Raw genomic sequence first — 18,975 nt, 5'->3', positions numbered from 1 at the left:
TACTCTTGCTAAACAACTGATGTTTCTTGTCTCTTTGTCTTATCAAACTATATTGTGTTTTCTGGATCTTGTCATTTTTGTTGTGTTGAAACCAGCATTAGCTGGTTAAAAGACACCTAATTGGTATCCTCATCAACAAAAATAATTAACAGAGAAGCTCAAAATTATCACTAAGTGCTCTTTTGTCTATTTCATCCATGAATGTTTCAGTGTGTTCAAAATTATGAAACAAAAACATGAATGGGGAGAGAGCTTCTTGTTCTCCCTCTAGAGTTGAGGCCTCTCTCAGCATCTGCACAGCACCCAGTATATCCTCATCATTCAGGGGTGAGGACTTGAACCCAGTCTCAGAAGGTCAACAATGCATTTTGGCAATTTAAATGAAAGATCACAACAATCACATAGAAGTAGAGCTGAACAAAGAACAAAGTAAAAGTACTCAACTGGGTTTGGCTGTGTTCACCACTTAAGGAAAGTATCTAATTAAGATCTAAGTAACCAGGTAAAGGGAGTTCAAAACTAACCAGTGATCAATAAAATAAAAAGGAAGAGTGTAAATGATCAATTAAGGTCATTGATTGGTTCGTTATGAAGGTAATTTAGCTAATCTTTACCAACTTCCCAAAAGGTGAACATAGCCAAATACTTATTTTTTTACTTTTTACACCACTGCATAGATGGCCATGACAAATTATTATTTTGTTTACATTTCTAAATAATGACAAAATAGTGTATATGAAGCAAAAAAATAAATGGATCTTGCCTGCTTGAATATGCATGCATGCATGCATCTTTAGCTAGTTATAATGTACCCTAATTGACTAGAGCTGGCTAACAAGTAGCCTACCTCGTCGCGTAGCTAGCTATCTTTAAACGTAGCTATAAGGGTTGTCGTGTTTTCTGGGTTCTGTCACTGGCAAGCTATTCGAATCTCAGATTCAAATAATTTAGTAGATAAGCAATCTTAATGAACTCCATCCCAATACTTTAAGCCTGCATCCCTCTTCTGTTCCTTTACTGAAATGATCAGTGGTTAAACCAGACATTCTGTTTTACTGAAGTGATCATTGGTAATTTGAATAGGTCTCCTGTTACTTTTAGTAAAGTGATCATTTGTTTGGCTGTGTCGAGAAAAGGTTTCACATAAGCAGTGTTCAGATATGTTTGGTAATATATTTTAAAGTGACATCAGAAGCCTATTTGAATCTCTGTCTAAACAAGGTTGTATTCTATCCCTCTGATTCCCAGATGTACAATCTCCCCACCCACTTCCCAGTTAGGACAAATGGAGACCGAAAACACTGACAACCGCATTACTTCAAAGTCTGTAATGCTTTGTTCGATGAAGTGGAGACATATTCCACCAGCCCCTTAAACAGGTGAGAATGAAATGCAAAGGATGTATGTATTTATTTATGTCACTGGTTAGGCTGTGTTTCCCTATCTGCTCCGTCTGAAGGCTTTAACGTATGTGTTTTCATTGACAGGCTGGCAGAGGAAAGCTGCAGCAGAATAGAACCCTGGAAACATGGGAGAGGGCCTCAAACACACTGTGCTGGAGATCACCCTGTGAACAGCAGACAAGGTGATTTGAGAAACATGTAAAGCCAGTATGTGTCAGTCATACTGTACATGATAATCTAGCACTACACTAGCCAAATCTGCACTAAATTTACATAACATGTTAGTCATCTAACAGATGCTCTTATCATGAATGACTTCTAGGAATAGTTGGGGCTAGTAACCTTTTGGTTACTGGCCCAACATGCTAACCACTATGATGTCTGGCAATATATTGACATTTATACAACACCTTCAACAAGCTCTTTAATAGATATCAGTCTACCTTCCCTTCCTAGCTCCAAATGACCCATGTTATGCTGTGTGAGTCCCATCCCATACCCTCCTTCTTCACTGCCAGAACACACCTTAAACACCTGTGACATGCAAAACTCAGACTAAGTCATTATCTCTGCCTCCTCTGTGTTTGTGCTTTTATTTGCAGACTGGGGACAGGTGGAGCTGATGGGGCCGTTATGGTGACAGATTGCACCTGGGTTTAGGACCAACTAGAAGATAGAAGTTCCTGTTGCCCAGTCTTGGCTCCGTCCCCCAACAAGAACCATGTTTTGTGATTTGGTTGATTGTGTTTTCATTAGGTGCACCCCTCAACACATTTTACACTCATCCAGGCTTCTTCTCTCCTATGCCTACTTTCACACTTCACAGGTCAGATTTCATTTCTAGTTTTATACTTGGTTAGTTTTTTGATAAACGTGCGTTACTCCTATAATGCCAATGTGTCGACTCCCTTGGTTGTCACCTTTTAAGAGCCAGGTTGTGACTATAACCTTCAACATGCATCCAATCCATTTTCCTTTTAATTAAGTGATCACTGATTAGGATTGGATTTAGAGTTTGTGTATATTATATACATTAGTTCAACATATGCAGATGTACTGGTTATCTAAGTGCCAGTTTATTTGACTAGTTATTCAAGCAGCATATTTCCATTTCTGTAATGGGCAACAGTTATATTTTACCCCACTCAGATGCAGGTAATCCCCTGAGAAGTACAAGTGGAGTCCCAAAAAGAATTGACAGGTTCACTGCTGGTTTAATTATTTATGCTTGTTTAGAGGGTGAATTCAATCATTGAATTAAACCCACAGTGTAAAGTCACTCCATGATTTCCATATCAAAAATTCCCCAGGTTTCACATGCCCATGCAGTACTGCAGAAACTAACATTAATTAATTATTTTCAAGTAAGTACAATAAACTGGTGACTGACTGACAATTCATAATTATTCAGCCCTCAATCCTTCATTAAAGACTGGAGATAAGATGATAAGTCTGAGCTGTTTAGGTTTGATTCAGAAATGTAATGACATACACATTTGTGATTATTTTAAATCTTAGTCCCAGCGCTCATCATACCTCTATCAAAATCATGTACAACATCAATTATAACTCTTGAAGCGACCATAGTCTACACACCCACAGCAACGGTTCTGTCGTGTTACATACTAGTATTATGTAGTTACAATGCTTTGAAATATTTTTTTCTAGACATTATCCATGTTTTTGGCAATTCATATTTTAATGTCTTTAACAACTTTTCTTTTAATAAAGGGAATATGAATGAACAAACATTTATTTTGTGTTTGAAAAAAAAAAAGCGACACTAAATACATGCTCACTTACAGGGATGTAAACAAATTTGCACACAATTTTATAGAGATGTGCTTTGTCTGTATAGGACATTTCTGGACACTGATTTCAAGTCATAAACATGTTACCAACTCTCGACATTTAGCATTTATATTTCTTTCAATGTAGATGAGAGGTTTGCTAGTGAATTCTTCATGTGTATAGTTTCTGATAACCCTATGATGAGTTTGAGCTCTCACACTCCTTCATACTGGTCACTGGAAGTTCAACATGGCACCTTATGGCAAACAACTCACTGAGAACATAAAGATGACATAGGCTATAAGAAGATTGCCAAGAGTCTGAAACTGAGCTGCAGCACAGTGGCCAAGACCATTCAGCGGTTTAACAGGACAGGTTCTACTCAGAACAGGCCTCGCCTACTCCGTGGCTAAGGTTCGCACCCATGGGAGAGAAAGCTCAGCTCCACCACTGGCCTACCCTGAAAAAGACGTCTGGAAAGCAGAATATATTGCTCCAAAACCTGTGTATATTGTTGAGTGTTAATGGTGCCTTCACAGATGTGCAAGTCACCCAGGCCATGTGCGTTAATGCACATGAACTGTGCGCTGATAACAAACTTGGTTGTCCTTCTCCTCTACCCATCTTCCTATCCTGCTACCTTGACACTTTACCACTCTTTGGCATGACACCTCAAACCTGCTTGTCCGTAGTCACACAGTCTAAGCATCAGTACTAATTTCCAGTGTCCCCACAGTCTAGGGATTTGTACTGATGTACACAGTGACCCCATAGTCTAAGCATTGGTACTGATGTACAGGCTTTGGTACTGATGTACACAGTGTCCCTATAGCCTAAGCATTTGTTCTGATGAACACTGTGACCCTATAGTCTAGGCACTGGTACTGATGTAAACAGTGTCCCTATAATCTAGGCATTGGTACTGATGAACACAGTGTCCCTATAGTCTAGGCACTGGTACTGATGTAAACAGTGTCCCTATAATCTAGGCATTGGTACTGATGTACACAGTGTCCCTATAATCTAGGCATTGGTACTGATGTACACAGTGTCCCTATAATCTAGGCATTGGTACTGATGTACACAGTGTCCCTATAGTCTAGGCATTGGTACTGATGTACACAGTGTCCCTATAATCTAGGCATTGGTATTGATGTAAACAGTGTCCCTATAATCTAGGCACTGGTACTGATGTACACAGTGTCCCTATAATCTAGGCACGGGTACTGATGTACACAGTGTCCCTATAGTGTAGGCATTGGTACTGATGAACACAGTGACCCTATAGTCTAGTCACTGGTTGTGATGTACACAGTGTTCCTATAGTCTAGGCATTGGTACTGATGTAAACAGTGTCCCTATAGTCTAGGCATTGGTACTGATGTAAACAGTGTCCCTATAGTCTAGGCATTGGTACTGATGTACACAGTGACCCTATAGTGTAGGCATTGGTACTGATGAACACAGTGACCCTATAGTCTAGTCACTGGTTGTGATGTACACAGTGTTCCTATAGTCTACAGTATGTATTGGTTTTGATGTATACAGTCTCCCAATAGTCTAGGCATTGGTACTGATGTAGCAACCTTTTGGTTACTGGTTGGATTCTAACCACTAGGCCCTGCTTCCCTTTCAACCAAACTTGATTGACACTATGATTGTGACAATAGAACTGACAATTCTATTATTCTATTGCTATAAGAGTATGCATTCATATTTACAAAAATCATTAATTGATTTATATTCAAACATTAAGTTCAGGTGTTTAGGCATAGGTACTAATGTACATAGAGAAGTAAACATGTAAATATATTTCTGTCAGTAGTAATATGTTTATATACAATGAATGAGTACTATATACAATTAACAAAATGTAAGTTTTTTTGCCTGTCATGAAGTTAGACCATATAGTTGTAGTTAGTTGTCCTAATTGTATGTTGTCCTAATTGTATACATAAAGACTTAACGTTTTATGTATAGATAAACGCCACTTCTAAAATATCATAGTGTCCATTTATACTCTGAAAAGATAATTTGGTGCACAACTCTTTAACTTCTATTGATAAGGCTAGTAACCTATTTTTAAAAATGAACCTTTTTTAATTTTTTAATTTAACTTTTATTTAACCAGGTAGGCTGATTGAGAACAGATTCTCATTTGCAACGGCGACCTGGCCAAGACAAAGCGCAAACGTGCAAGACAACATACAATTACACAAAAAATTAATAATTGTCTGTATAAAATACAAATGCAGTAAAGAGTCTATATACAGTTAGTGCAAAAGTGATAAGGCAATAGCAAAAGTAAAAATGCTGTAGAGTCTAGCTAAAAGTGTAAAATGCAGTAGGGGGTGTTGTACAGTTTGTGCAAAGTGATGTATTTAGTGAGGTAGGTCAGTTAGTGTGCAAAAGTGGTGTGGCAAAGACAATAGATAGCATAACACTAGGGCATACCTGTGCAAATGAAATAGTGCAAAGGAGTGATAATATGAGAACATTGTGCAGATAAGAGTGCAAATGTGCCATGGGGCATAACAGAGATAATAAGGGCAGCTATGTGCAGGATCTATGTGTGCATCATGGAGAAGAGTTAACACGTACAATGAACGGTCAGTAGCTCAGACAGATGTTTTTTAAAGGCAGTGGAAAGAGGTTCTCCAGTTTCAGTTTTTTTTGTAATTCGTTCCAGTCGTTGGCAGCTGAGAACTAAAAGGAGTGGCAGCCGAAGGAGGTGTGAGCTTTTGGGGTGACCAGAGAGATGTACCTGGTTTAGCGCAGGCTGTGGGTTGGTAAAGCCAAGGCTGGAGATTTGTCATTTTATGTGGGTCTGGAGGGAGAGTGAGCTGTCTAACCAGACACCTAGATATTTGTTGGTGTCCACATATTCTAACTCAGTCCCATCAAGAGTGGCGATGCTGGTCAGACGGACAGGTGTGGGACAGGTCAATGCAGACTTGCACGGTAGAGTTTTTTTAAACAATCGTTTAGAACCTTAAGCGTGGCCGTGGTACATCCATGACCAACACGGAAGCCAGATTGCATAGCGGAGAGGTTGCGGTAGGACTTTGGTGATCTGTTTGTTTACCAGACTTTCGAAGACTTTCGACAGGGGCAGGATGGTTAGAGGTCAATAGCAGTTAGGGTCTAAAGTGTCTCCGCGTTTGAAAAGGGGAATGACCGTGGTGGCTTTCTAGTCACTAAGGATTTCTAAGGACGGTAGAGACAGGTTAAACAGGGTAGTACAACATTAATAGTTATGAATGTATGTTCTCATCCCAGGTGGACTGTTTTATAAGACATGGACCGATGCTTATGTCCTGTGTTGTTATGCTATTTATATAAACTCTGACTGTACATTCAGCAAACCAATTCATTTTTATGGCTGTTTGATTACGTAAGCGTGTATGCTCTCTTCCAAACCCATTGGAGAAACATATAACATTTTGTCCTGAGTCAATGGTATACTGATTGGAGGTGTGCTGTTACATATTTGTACACACAGCATCTCATTTCACTGCTTTTATGGACTGCTTGTTGCTGTGCAAAGTGCACTCTGCCGATCAACTATAAAGTGGAGGCCAAAAGTCTATCCTCAAAATATAATGTTCTAATATTCTGTTTAATTGGTAACTATCTACTACTTGGTGCATTTGTATTTCAGATTTATTTTTATAAACTATTGGTTCCATTAAATAATAAGCATTATGCAGCAGATGCATATAGACTTCGGTAGTTCAGATCTGGCCCATCAGTCTTTCAGAAACATTTTCTCCTCTGTCTTTCCCCACTTTCAGGTAAAAAAATTAAAATGCACAGTGTGGATCATAACCAGTAGGTCATACTGACAACAGAAAATGTTTGAGTATGGTTAACCCTGCTAATATGGGACAGGTTCATGACCTGTCTAAGAATTTCATTTGGCACTGGAATGAAAATATCAGTGTTCCTTCCAAGCAAATTTGCCTACAATGATAAACAACTGCTTATCTGATTGCAGAGCGATCTGTGAGGTAAGACATCCCACCACACTGAAATAACAGAGGCCTGAACCGTAAAAACAGGGATTGGGAGGCGGGTCTGCAAAGGGAGATTCCCAACATACCTCATTAATGGGCTATATAAGGGGCAGTGGAGTTCAAACTCCAACAAACATCTCTCAGTATTGACTGGCGAGCTGTTCAAAGCTCCATACCCTCAGATAGTCATCCTACTCGCGATCACAAGTAGAATACAACTCTAAAGTGTTGAGCATAGACAACAAACCCCAGTCAACATGACCGGAAAAGGTAATTATGCACCAGCTGATTTAAATGTGTTGTCTTCTAAATCCGCAAAAATGAAAAATGTTCCTATGTAAAACTGCTTGACTAAAGCTTTACTTTCTCTTCCATAAAGATCTCACAGCCGTTCTGGATTGTGCGTATCAGCTGCGTAAAGTTGGAGACATCCTGGTCAATGACGTCCTGGACTGGAGATCCAAATTGTTGGAAATCCTGACAAAACATTACGAGAACATAATCAAAGTAAGGTGAGAGACCTTAACGAACTCAGCAAAGATCACGAAAACAAGAAAACTGAATAATTCCTTCAGGGCTTGAGGACAGGTGTTTTGTTGACTGGGCGGAATGGAGGGTTCCTGTTAATCGATGGTTTAGGCACATTGAAGGGCATTCCAAGGTGCCTGGTGCTCCCCACAATGTCACAGAATCTTTTGGCAAAACAGTTGATCAAGTGTCATTTGGCAGAATAGCATGGACATATCTTATGGAGGATCATACTTGGGAAGCCCCAGCGGAAATGGGGAACAGAACCATAAAACCTATTCTACAAAGTGTGAAGATAAAGTAGTATCATCTGTTGTTTTGGACAAGTATTAATTACATGGAGATCATGGACACATGACTAGTGCTCTGGTGTGTTATGCTAGGCCAGATTCACAGATTCACAGATTTTCATTAATTACTTAAAAAAATCTATGTTAATAAGCATATAATCAGGTGGGAGGGGGCCATGTCTATGGGGAGTTGGGAGGGCGGACTGTTAGGTGCTGGGGGCTGTTTGATGAGTCTTTTGATAAGTGTTAAAAAGTGTGTGTTGTGTGCACGACTAGTGTTTAATAATATTTTTTTGTTTATTCTATGTATTCTTTTTTTGTTTTCATTTGCAATAAAAAAAAGCACACCAGATTATTTTATCTGTCTGTTTCTGAAAAATAGTGTTTCACAAATATTGAAATGATATATTTGAAACGATAAAACAACATATTGTGAATCATTCATCATTACTGTTTTTGATCTTCATATGAAAAAGAAAAAATTATAAGGGAAAAGATTATTGGTCCCCTGCTGATTTTGTACATTGGCCCACTTACAAAGAAATGATCAGTCTATAATTTTAATGGTACGTTTAATTGAACAGTGAGGGACAGAATAAAATAATCCAGAAAAACGCATTTCAAAAATGTTATAAATACATTTTAATGAGTGAAATAAGTATTCGACCAGTCTGCAAAACATGACTTAGTACTTGGTGGCAAAACCCTTGTTGGCAATCACAGAGGTCAGACGTTTCTTGTAGTTGGCCACCAGGTCTGCACACATCTCAGGAGGGATTTTGTCCCACTCCTCTTCGCAGATCTTCTCCAAGTCATTAAGGTTTCGAGGCTGACGTTTGGCAACTCAAACCATCAGCTCCTTCCACAGATTTTCTAGGACCTTAATGTGCTTCTTCTTGAGCCACTCCTTTGCCTTGGCCATGTGTTTTGGGTTATTGTCATGCTGGAATACCCATACACGACCCATTTTCAATGCCCTGGCTAAGGGAAGGAGGTTCTCACGCAAGATTTGACGGTACATGGCCCCGTCCATCATCCCTTAGCAGAAAAACACCCCCAAAGCATAATGTTTCCACCTCCATGTTTGACGGTGGGAATGGTGTTCTTGGGGTCGTAGGCAGCATACCCTCCACCTCCAAACACGGCGAACTGAGTTGATGCCAAAGAGCTCGATTTTGGTCTCATCTGACCACAACACTTTCACCCAGTTCTCCTCTGAATCACAGATGTTCACTGGCAAACTTCAGATGGGCCTGTACATGTGCTTTCTTGAGCAGGGGGACCTTGCGGGCGCTGCAGGATTTCAGTCCTTCTCGGCGTAGTGTGTTACCAATTGTTTTCTTTGTGACTAAGGTCCCAGCTGCCTTGAGATCATTGACAAGATCCATCCGTGTAATTCTGGGCTGATTCCTCACCGTTCTCATGATTATTGCAACATCACGAGGTGAGAACTTGCATGGAGCCCCAGACCGAGAAAGATAGACAGTTCTTTTGTGTTTCATCCATCTGCGAATAATCGCAACAACTGCTGTCACCTTCTCACCAAGCTGCTTGGCAATGGTCTTGTAGCACATTCCAGCCTTGTGTAGCCTTGGACAGCTCTTTGGACACACCTACTCATTCAATGGTATTTCTTAATTTTTTCTGTTTCTACATTGAGAGAATACCAAGAGTGTGCAGAGCTGCCATCAAGGCAAAGGGTGGCTACGTAGAATATTGAATGTATGTTGAACTGTTAACACTTTTATGGTTACTACTTGATTTCATGTGTAATTTCATAATTGTCTGTGTATTTTTCTACAATGTGGAATATACTCAAACTAAACTAACCAGAAGGTGTTTGTTGAATGCTGTCAGGTTGGCAACTGGCCATTAAATTTGTCACTTGTTGTTTCAAGCAACACTGGACTCCAAGTCCACCAAATCTGTTAAAAACATTTTGGACCACTTGGTCGTTCCTGGACATTCAGTAAGTCAGTCAGGTACAAAGCAGATGATAAAGTGAAATGAAGGCTCCCCTGGTATAAGTATTAATTCTAAGGGTTGTAATGGAAAGAGGACAGAGGCTTGGCAGCTGTTCGGTCAAATGAGTAGGGGTACTGATAATGGTTGATTGCATGGTGGAACTGAACAGTTTGCAAACTAATTGGAGACACATGCCCATTTCCCATAATTGACACCGGCGAACAACACAGGCCTGTCGTACAAAATGTCACGCGGCACCCCTACTTCCCGTGGCTACAGGCTGGGGAAAAACAAGAGATCAACACAGTGCTATCTTCAGGCACTTAAAAGATCCATCCTTTATTGTGTGGTAAAAAAAAGCAAACAGAAGAATACAGACAATCAGGTGATCCCTTTCATTTTGATGTACATTATTTAATAAATTTTTATATAATCACTTCCTCTCAGGACTTCCATACTAAAAATCATAACCCTCCACAATACCTTGTCTGTACACTCTCCACGAGACAAATGATTAAGATAGAAGTGACCTATAATCACAGACGAAAAATCAGATAACGATGGCTGAGTTTCTCAACTCCACGATATGTGGGGCTGACAGAACCCCTAACTACATTGAGCCCTGTCTATCTTTATTCATAAAAAAGTGTCCTTACTGTGTCGCTGTTTAATCCATGTAAAGGCTTCGATTGCTGAAATCTATACTTTATATTAAAACTTTGGTCAAATACAAACACTGTCAAACCCAGCCATCTACTGTCATGTATATCGTATGGAGTGGAGCAACTCAGTTAATCTAACCCTAACCTGTGTCCTAAAAGTAAACATTTGGAGGATTAAATAATAGCTGACCCTGCATCAACAGTTAGGGCCAACCCCAACTCATGGCGGTACAACCAACTGGCAGACATAGAAGAGGAATAAAATCATTGACAACGACCAACTAGACCTGAAGGACATTATTACATCTACAGTACCAGTCAAAAGTTTGGACACCTACTCTTTGTAGGGGATTTCTTTATTTTTACTATTTTCCACATTGTAGAATAATAGTAATGACATCAATATGATGAAAAAACAAATGGGATCATGTAGCAACCTAAACAAGCATTTAACAGATCAATATATATTTCACACAGTGGATTCTCCAAAGTAGACATCCTTTGTATTGATGACTCCCCTTTCCACACTCTTGACATTCTCTAAACCAGCTTCATGAGATATTTAACTGGAATACATTTCAATTAACATGTGTGCCCTGTTAAGTTAACTTGTGGATTTTCTTCCCTTGTTAAAGCATTAGGCTTTGTATACAGAAGACCATAAGCTGCACTGTAGTAGTCCATACTATGGCAAAAACATCTCAAATAAGGATAGAGAAACGGCAGTCCATCATTACATTAAGACATGAAGGTCAGTTAATCGGGGACATGTCAAGAGTTTTGAAACTTTCTTCAAGTACAGTCAGTTGCAAAAACATCAAGTGCTATGATGAAACTAGCTGTCATCAGGACTGCCACAGGAAAGGAACACCCAGAGTTCCCGCTGCTGCAGAGGATAAGATCATTAGAGGTACCAGTTTCAGAAATCAGCAATTAACTTCACCTCAGATTGCAGCCCAAATAAACACTTCACAGAGATCACGTTAAAGACATCGAAATCAACTGTTCAGAAGGAACTGAGGGAATAAGGCCTTCATGGTTGAATTGTGGCAACAAGAATTACTAAAGGAAAGCAATCAGAAAATACTTGTTTCAGACAAGAAACAAGAAATTTGGACTGATGAGTCCAAATTTGAGATTATCGGTTCCAACCACCATGTCTTTGTGAGACACAGAGTGGGATGATCTCCACATGTTGTTCCCACCATGAAACATGATGTGATGGTGAGGAGGCGCTTTGCTGGTTACACTGTGGGTGATTTATTTACAATTCAAGGCACACTCAACCATTCTGCAGTGATAAGCCATCCCATCTGATTTGCGATTAGTGGGACTATCATTTGTTCTTCAACCGGACAATGACCCCAAGCACAACACCTGCCTGTGTAAGGGCTATTTGGCCAAGTGACGCATCAAATGACCTCGTCTCCGCGATCACCCAACCTCAACCCAAACAAGATGATTCGGGATGATTTGGACCGCAGAGTGAAGGAAAAGCAGCCAACAAGTGATCAGCATTTTCGGGAACTCCATCCAGACTGTTGGAAAAGCAGTCCAGGTGACTACCTTATGAAGCTGGTTGAGAAAATGCAAAGCTGGCATCAAGGCAAAGGAAGACTACTTTATAAAAAAAATATTTTGATTTGTTTAACACTTTTCTTGTTACTACATAATTCATTCATTCAAAGTTATTTCAAAGTTCTGAAATCTTCACACTTACTCTACAATGGAGAAAATGGCAAAAACAAAGGAATACCCTTGAGTGGCTAGATATGTCCAAACCTTTGCTGGTACTGTATATTAAAGCAATTAAAATGGCTCAGTAGAAATTAAAATAAACATATGACATAAAATCAAATGCATTCAGATTATACTGCCAGTGGGGGATACATGATTTAGAATTTAAAAAATTTAGGAGAGGCGCCTCCAACATGGTCTTATGCCACACTTTTAGTATACTAAGACACTTTAATATTTGTCCGATTTAATAGAGAATCTGCTTCTCAGGGACTTAAAATATGCCAACATGTACACCCAAAACCTATTTGCCTGCAAGGACGAGATGTGCAATGTCTGCATTTGTGGAATAGGATGACAGTGTTGCAGAGTCAAGTCTCTCATCTAAAACTGAGGGTATGCAAAAGCTCTGATACTTGAGTACATGGAGGCGCGGACATAAAGTTAAACTGAAAAGGAATAAAGCATGCATTGTTTGGTGCCACGAACAAAATAAAGGGTCTTTAGAATGGAACTTTTCAGGATTTTTCCTGTTGGTTTTTACACATCGTAAGCTCTTCTCTGGTGCTGAATGTGCAAAATAGTCTGGAGATGGTTAACATTTATTAGCAACATAAACAGACATGAAGTCTATAAGTCATGCCAAAAAAAAGATAATGTGTAGAATACACCTTCCTAAAAGTGACTAACGCAAGAGCAAAGACAAGAAAAATGACTTGTGTTCTGTACGATCATATCAGGTCATTGTGTAGTTAGGTCCGGGCCATGGTGTTGAAGCAAGGCCTAGAGGTTTAAAGTCCCTTCAAAATGGAAGGACTGAGACCTGGGTAGGTGCCAGCTACTGACTAGTGCTTAAGATTACACTAGCACTGCTAACAGAAAGGCCAGGTCCCAAATGGAACTCCATCCCCATGCAGTGCACCACTTTTGCCTGGAGCTCTATGTGCCATGGTCAAAAGTAGCGCACTACATAGGGAATAGGGTGCCATTTTGGACACACAACAGGGTCCTGTAGGTCAACCAACTGGCCAGGAGAGAACAGGACAGTGACTCTGAGAGGTGAAGGTTCACAGCTCTCCCTCAATATGGAAGGAAGAGCCGTGCGCCGCGATGATAATTTTCTTCAGCGCCGTCATCATCATCACTGCCGTCTCCATCATTGTTGTCGTCGTATCAGAACATGGGAGATCTAAGAGCTGAGCCTCAGATATCTATAGTGTTTTTTTGTAAGTTACGTCATTCATTCTTTTCTGGTCGGGCTTCATTTGGTAAAGGCGGCCACCACGGCCCACAGGAGCTCGTTGGCGTTGGCCTTAGCGCTTTCCGTCTCCGGCTCCAGGTCCAGCAGAAGACGCACCCTCTTCATGGCCAGGTCGTACTGCTCGTCCAGCAGCGGGGCGAAGGCGTTCTCCAGCACGTCAGAAGAGTGGGCCAGGAAGATCAGGGCCAGCACACGCTTGTCGAAGCGCCCCGGGTCATTCACCCACTTGTCCAAGACCGACTCTTGGACCTTCTTGACGAGGCGTTGTTTGATGGTGTCGTTGGTCAGTGGGTGTGTGGTCATGTCAAAGAGGAGAAAGTTCTGTTTCTCCGTAGTCAGAACACCTTTCTCGACCAGGTTCTTTGCCAGACGCTCGCGGACATTCCTCAGCTGATAGTGCAGCTTCAACGGGTTCCACGTCTCACCTAGACACCAAGACAAAGAGGTTTGTCATTTCAATTTACAGCTGTAATATTTTACTTAGATTACTTCCATAGGCAAGATGACGTTTCATTTTAAATGGGACTGGAAAACAAAGAGGGTAGGTTCAAATAATGAAAAAACATTAATAGAAAATACAGAAATAGTGGATATAAAAAGTCTACACACCCTTGTGAAAATCACAGGTTTGTTCTTTTGCACTTTTAATGTGACCTATTATGTGAACAATTCAATTGAAAAACAAACTGAAAGCTTTGAGGGGGATTTAAAAAAAAATAAAAACCTTACAATAACCTGGTTGCATAAGTGTGCATACCCTCTTATAACGGGGGATGTGGCTGTGTTCAGAATTAACCAATCAAACTCATGTTAAATAGAAGTCATTACACACCTGCCATCATTTAAAGTGACTTTGATTAATCACAAATAAAGTTAAGCTGTTCTAGTCGGAGGTCCCTCCAAAATGTATGATAAGACGAGAAAAAAGGGAGGCGTCCAAGAGGCCTACAGCAACATTAAAGGCCCTCCAGGAATTTCTGGCAAGTACTGGCTGTGTGCTACATGTGACAACAATCTCCCGTATTCTTCATATGAATGGGCTATGGGGTAGGGTGGCAAGACAGCCTTTTTTTTTTACCAAGAAAAACATCCAAGCCCGGCTGAACTTTGCAAAAACAAACATCAAGTTTCCCCCAAAAGCATGTGGGAAAATTTGTCATGGTCTGATGAAACCAAGGTTGAACTTTTTAGCCATAATTCCAAAAGGTATGTTTGGCGCAAAAACAACACAGCACATCACCTAAAGAACACCACACCCACAGTAAAGCAAGGTGGTGGCAGCATCATGCTTTAGGGCTGTTTTTCTTCAGCTGGAACCGGGGCATTAGTCAGGGTGGAGGGAATTATGAACAGTTCCAAATACCAGTCAATTTCGGCACAAAACCTTCAGGCGTCCGTTAGAAAGATGAAGATGAAGTTCACCTTTCAGCACAACGACCCAAAGCACACATCCAAATCCACAAAAGCATGGCTTCAACCGAAGAAGATTAACGTTTTGGAATGGTCCAGGCAGAGCCCATAATCCAATTGAACATCTGTGGGGTGATCTGAAGAGGGCTGTGCACAGGAGATGTCCTCGCAATCTGACAGATTTGGAGCGCTTTTGCAAAGAAGAGTGGGCAAATGTCGCCACGTCAAGATGTGCCATGCTAATAGACTCCGACCCAAAAAGACTGATAACTGAAGTGTAAATCAAAAGGTGCTTCAACAAAGTATTAGTTTAAGGTTGTGCACAGTTATGCAACCAGGTTATTGAGAGTTTTTTGTTTTTTTCCTCAAAGATTTCAGTTTGTTTTTCAATTGAATTGTTCACGTTATAAGTCACATTAAAGGTGGAAAAAGTTCTGACATTATTTATCTTTGTCTCATTCTTTTACATCATAAGAAACCTGGCATTTTAACAGGGGTGTGTAAACTTTTTATATCCACTGTAGGTTAAAATTAAAGGGAGAAATGGTGGGAGGGTGTAAATATATCTTATCACCGCTCAGTAGCTCTATCCAGCTCTGGACGGTCTCTGGGGGCTGGGTGTCTTTGATATGCTTCAGAGCCTCATCCAACAACATATCTCCTGTAGGGGCAGCCGACTTGCAGATAACCTGACAAAAAAAAATACTAGGTAGAAAAAAAAGATTCCACCACAAAGATTCTTGTATACTTAGTACAACACACATAAGCATCAACTGCTAATGTTGGCAGGCACAGCTGGTGACATTGTGACCAATATCCCCATGTCATGGAGCACAACCAATGAGAGGTTTGATTGTGAAATACATGTTGTAGGAGAAAAACATTTGATAACAATGTATACTCGAGAATTGAGACAGTAATGTCAAATGCCGACAATGTTTTCTATTAATTACTGTGTATCTGAGTCCTATGGACAAATTCACCTGAAACTGTGTAGCTGGAGACGCATGTGGGACAGGCACAGTGACTACATTTTCCAGTCAAGTTTTACTATAGGGTTATGAAAACTTACTTTCCTGGCTAGTAGGCTTTTCCTCCTAATGACACAAGCCTCTAGTTGCAGTCTTCCTCGTAAGGCCAGTTCGATTAGCATACACCCTCGGAGACCCGAAGAAATACAGTCATTCCAGAAGGAAGTGTAACCCTGTCAGGAAAAAAATGCCAAGCAGTCCATAATGGCTACACCTAATTGGTGACACGTCCTGGTTAAATAAAACAAACATCCTGCTGGTGATGACAAAAGTGACACGCTACAAAGTGACAACTGGCTAACCAAGTTTGATAACCTTTGGTATTCAAGTGATTAATATTAAATACCAAAATCATAATGGAAACGTTAACTGGGTAGTTAAGTTAATGTAGGAAATACACAGTAGTTTACTAAGCTAACTAGCCAAATTACTTAACGTACGATAGTTGGAACGTAAACAAACAGCTACAGAGAGTAGATAGTGGCAAGCTAACGCAGGCTAACATCCCTACGACAGCTAACTAATTGCTTTTAATTTGGCAGACTTACCTCACGATCTTTCAACCCCAAAAGCAATACTTCTTCCATCAATGTCAGTCGAGTTTCTTTTGAATCTCCCTTCTCCTCCTCTTCATCTTGACGTGGCTCGTAGTCCTCATCCTCTGACCCCCTCTCCTTGTCGGCGGCTGCATTACGAGAGGCCTCGGTCCTCCGCTGCACCAGGCCCGAACTTCGCTGTGTTAGGGAAGTCATTCTCTATTTGCACGTCCCAACAAAAGGTAAATACAAATTATTTAGTACTTTCTGAAGGTTTTAGTTTTTCTGTCTCATAAGTAATACAGGTTGGTCATAAAAATGTGTGTAGATTGACTGAATATTCGAGTAAACACAGCAACACATCAGCAACAACTATCCAGTTCGATCCTTGTTACTTCCTGAATCAAGCGATGACGTCAGAACAGGTTTCTCTGTCACGTAAATGCTAATGAGATATTTACATACACGAGTTAGTTTTCGAAAGAATTTACTCGTTTTTCATCCCTTAAAATATAGAAGAAAAAAATTAAGTGTAATGTAAACTGTAATCTCTTTTCATTCTTTTTAAAATTATTTAAAACATTTTTTTATAGCTTGTCTATGATTGTGACTACTGTTTCAACCAATTGTACTGGATTCTTTTAGTAAAAAAAATATGATAAAAAAACTCTCAATTACACTTATAAATTATAGGACTTTACTGGCACGGGTTACATTACATAAATGTTACATTAACAGTAGAAAATGAAAATACATTTGCTATAGAAAGCAGGGTGGAATGCAAAGAATACATACAGTAACATTATGGACTGAAGACAAAGACAGCCACAACATTCACTCAGTATCTCATCTGGGTGGCAGGCTGGTTTGTAGTGTGCTGCAAGCCTACACATCATCTGTTGTTCTCCTATTCTCCATCCTACTGGGTAGATAGGGATGACTACTTTTCATTTTCTCTAATCTTTAAAAAAAAACGTTTGTATTTAATTTTTCAAATTCTGGGAAGGAATGTTCTCTAATTGTTTTATATTTTGTAAGTTCAGCTTTCTTTCTAGCGATGATCAAACTGCCTTTTCCTGGTTGTCCTGTGTTGTCCTTTCTCAGTGGTAAGGATATGCACGCTATAGGCCATGTGCAACAATAACTGTGGTCACATAGTTGCCATGCTGTTCGGAGAGGGATCTGCATAGTGCATACACATGCATGGACAGAGTATGGACAGAGTATGGACAGAGTATGGACAGAGGGAGATGAAATGGCTTCAAACTCATTAACCTTTTGCTTGCATTGTATGTGTGTATGTGTGTGTGTGTGTGTCCTTTAAGTAGCCTTTAAGTCTGGAAAATCATTGATGTTTATTGCTTTCTGATAGGGAGTCCAAACCTTTATATGCTTCCGTGGGAAATAACAGGAGGAAAAATTAAGTCCAGCTGTCTAAAATTACATTATTGTCCTCTGTGTGTAATACACAATTCATACCACAAGATGGCCCTTAAAACACACATCATTAAATGGTTTCAATTTCAATTGGCTATAGTGGTGTAGGTAGCACTCTCTGTAGAAGCTGTTAGCTGTTGTAGTCATTGCATCAATCTTTTTCTTGTGTTGCTGCTCAGCTACCCAGAAAGTCCTATATGTGACTTTTAATTATTTTACCAACATGAAATGGAAACGTGTATGACAAAAAACAAAACCCTCCTTGCTTCTCTTTTAAGTCTGATTTATTTCCCATGGAATAAACACATGGAATAAACACATCCCTCAATTCCCAGAGTGGGCAGCTGAGCTGCACTTTTGCCCTCTCTGCTCATAGTCAAATGGAATAACTTCACCACAGCGAAGAAACTTCAAACAAATAAAAAAAAAATAACCTAATTTCCCTGATTTAAAAGCATTTCTGGGAAGTGTTTTTCGTTTGTGAGAATTTATGTTTTTTCAAAGAGAAAATGCAAGTCTTGGTGAAAAGTAAATGAAAGGGCTCATCATAACAACTTTTAGTTTGTGTACCGCTTCAACCACACCTCCTGCAGCTGTAAGTCTCCTACATACTGTAGTTCAGCTCAGCTTGGAGTACAATGGTTAAGGCAGGCATCTGTGAGAAGTGTCAGAAGCTTTCAGAGAACTGATCCCCAAAAGGTAAGGAACTGTTCCCAGCATAAACAGTCCTCCTCCTATACACAACCCAAGCGCATGCATCTTCTCTCTGACCATTTAAGTAACATATTTGAACGCCATCCAAGATGACAAGATATGTAAGCACAGCTCCCTTGAGAGTGATATAAACATAGGCTACTGCCTGTGTTTTGACTCTTCATATAAAAAAGTGCATAGCTGTAAAATTATAT

General features: G+C 40.0%; 1 protein-coding gene across 1 annotated transcript; it reads right to left on the bottom strand.

Moving 5' to 3' along the window:
- Positions 1–10,303: 10,303 nt before the first annotated feature.
- Positions 10,304–17,047, bottom strand: si:dkey-27b3.2 (Golgi phosphoprotein 3). The gene is made up of 4 exons (XM_010898294.4): positions 16,643–17,047; positions 16,136–16,267; positions 15,638–15,752; positions 10,304–14,078 (listed from the first exon to the last, which is right to left on the bottom strand). The coding sequence occupies exons 1-4, from the start codon at positions 16,844–16,846 to the stop codon at positions 13,654–13,656; spliced, it is 876 nt and encodes a 291-aa protein (XP_010896596.1). The 5' UTR covers positions 16,847–17,047; the 3' UTR covers positions 10,304–13,653.
- Positions 17,048–18,975: the final 1,928 nt, after the last annotated feature.

The sequence above is a fragment of the Esox lucius genome, chromosome 14, assembly GCF_011004845.1.
Source record: "Esox lucius isolate fEsoLuc1 chromosome 14, fEsoLuc1.pri, whole genome shotgun sequence".
Lineage (NCBI taxonomy): Eukaryota > Metazoa > Chordata > Actinopteri > Esociformes > Esocidae > Esox > Esox lucius.
Note: the sequence above shows the minus strand (reverse complement) of the source record. Positions and strands in the feature narration are given on the sequence as shown.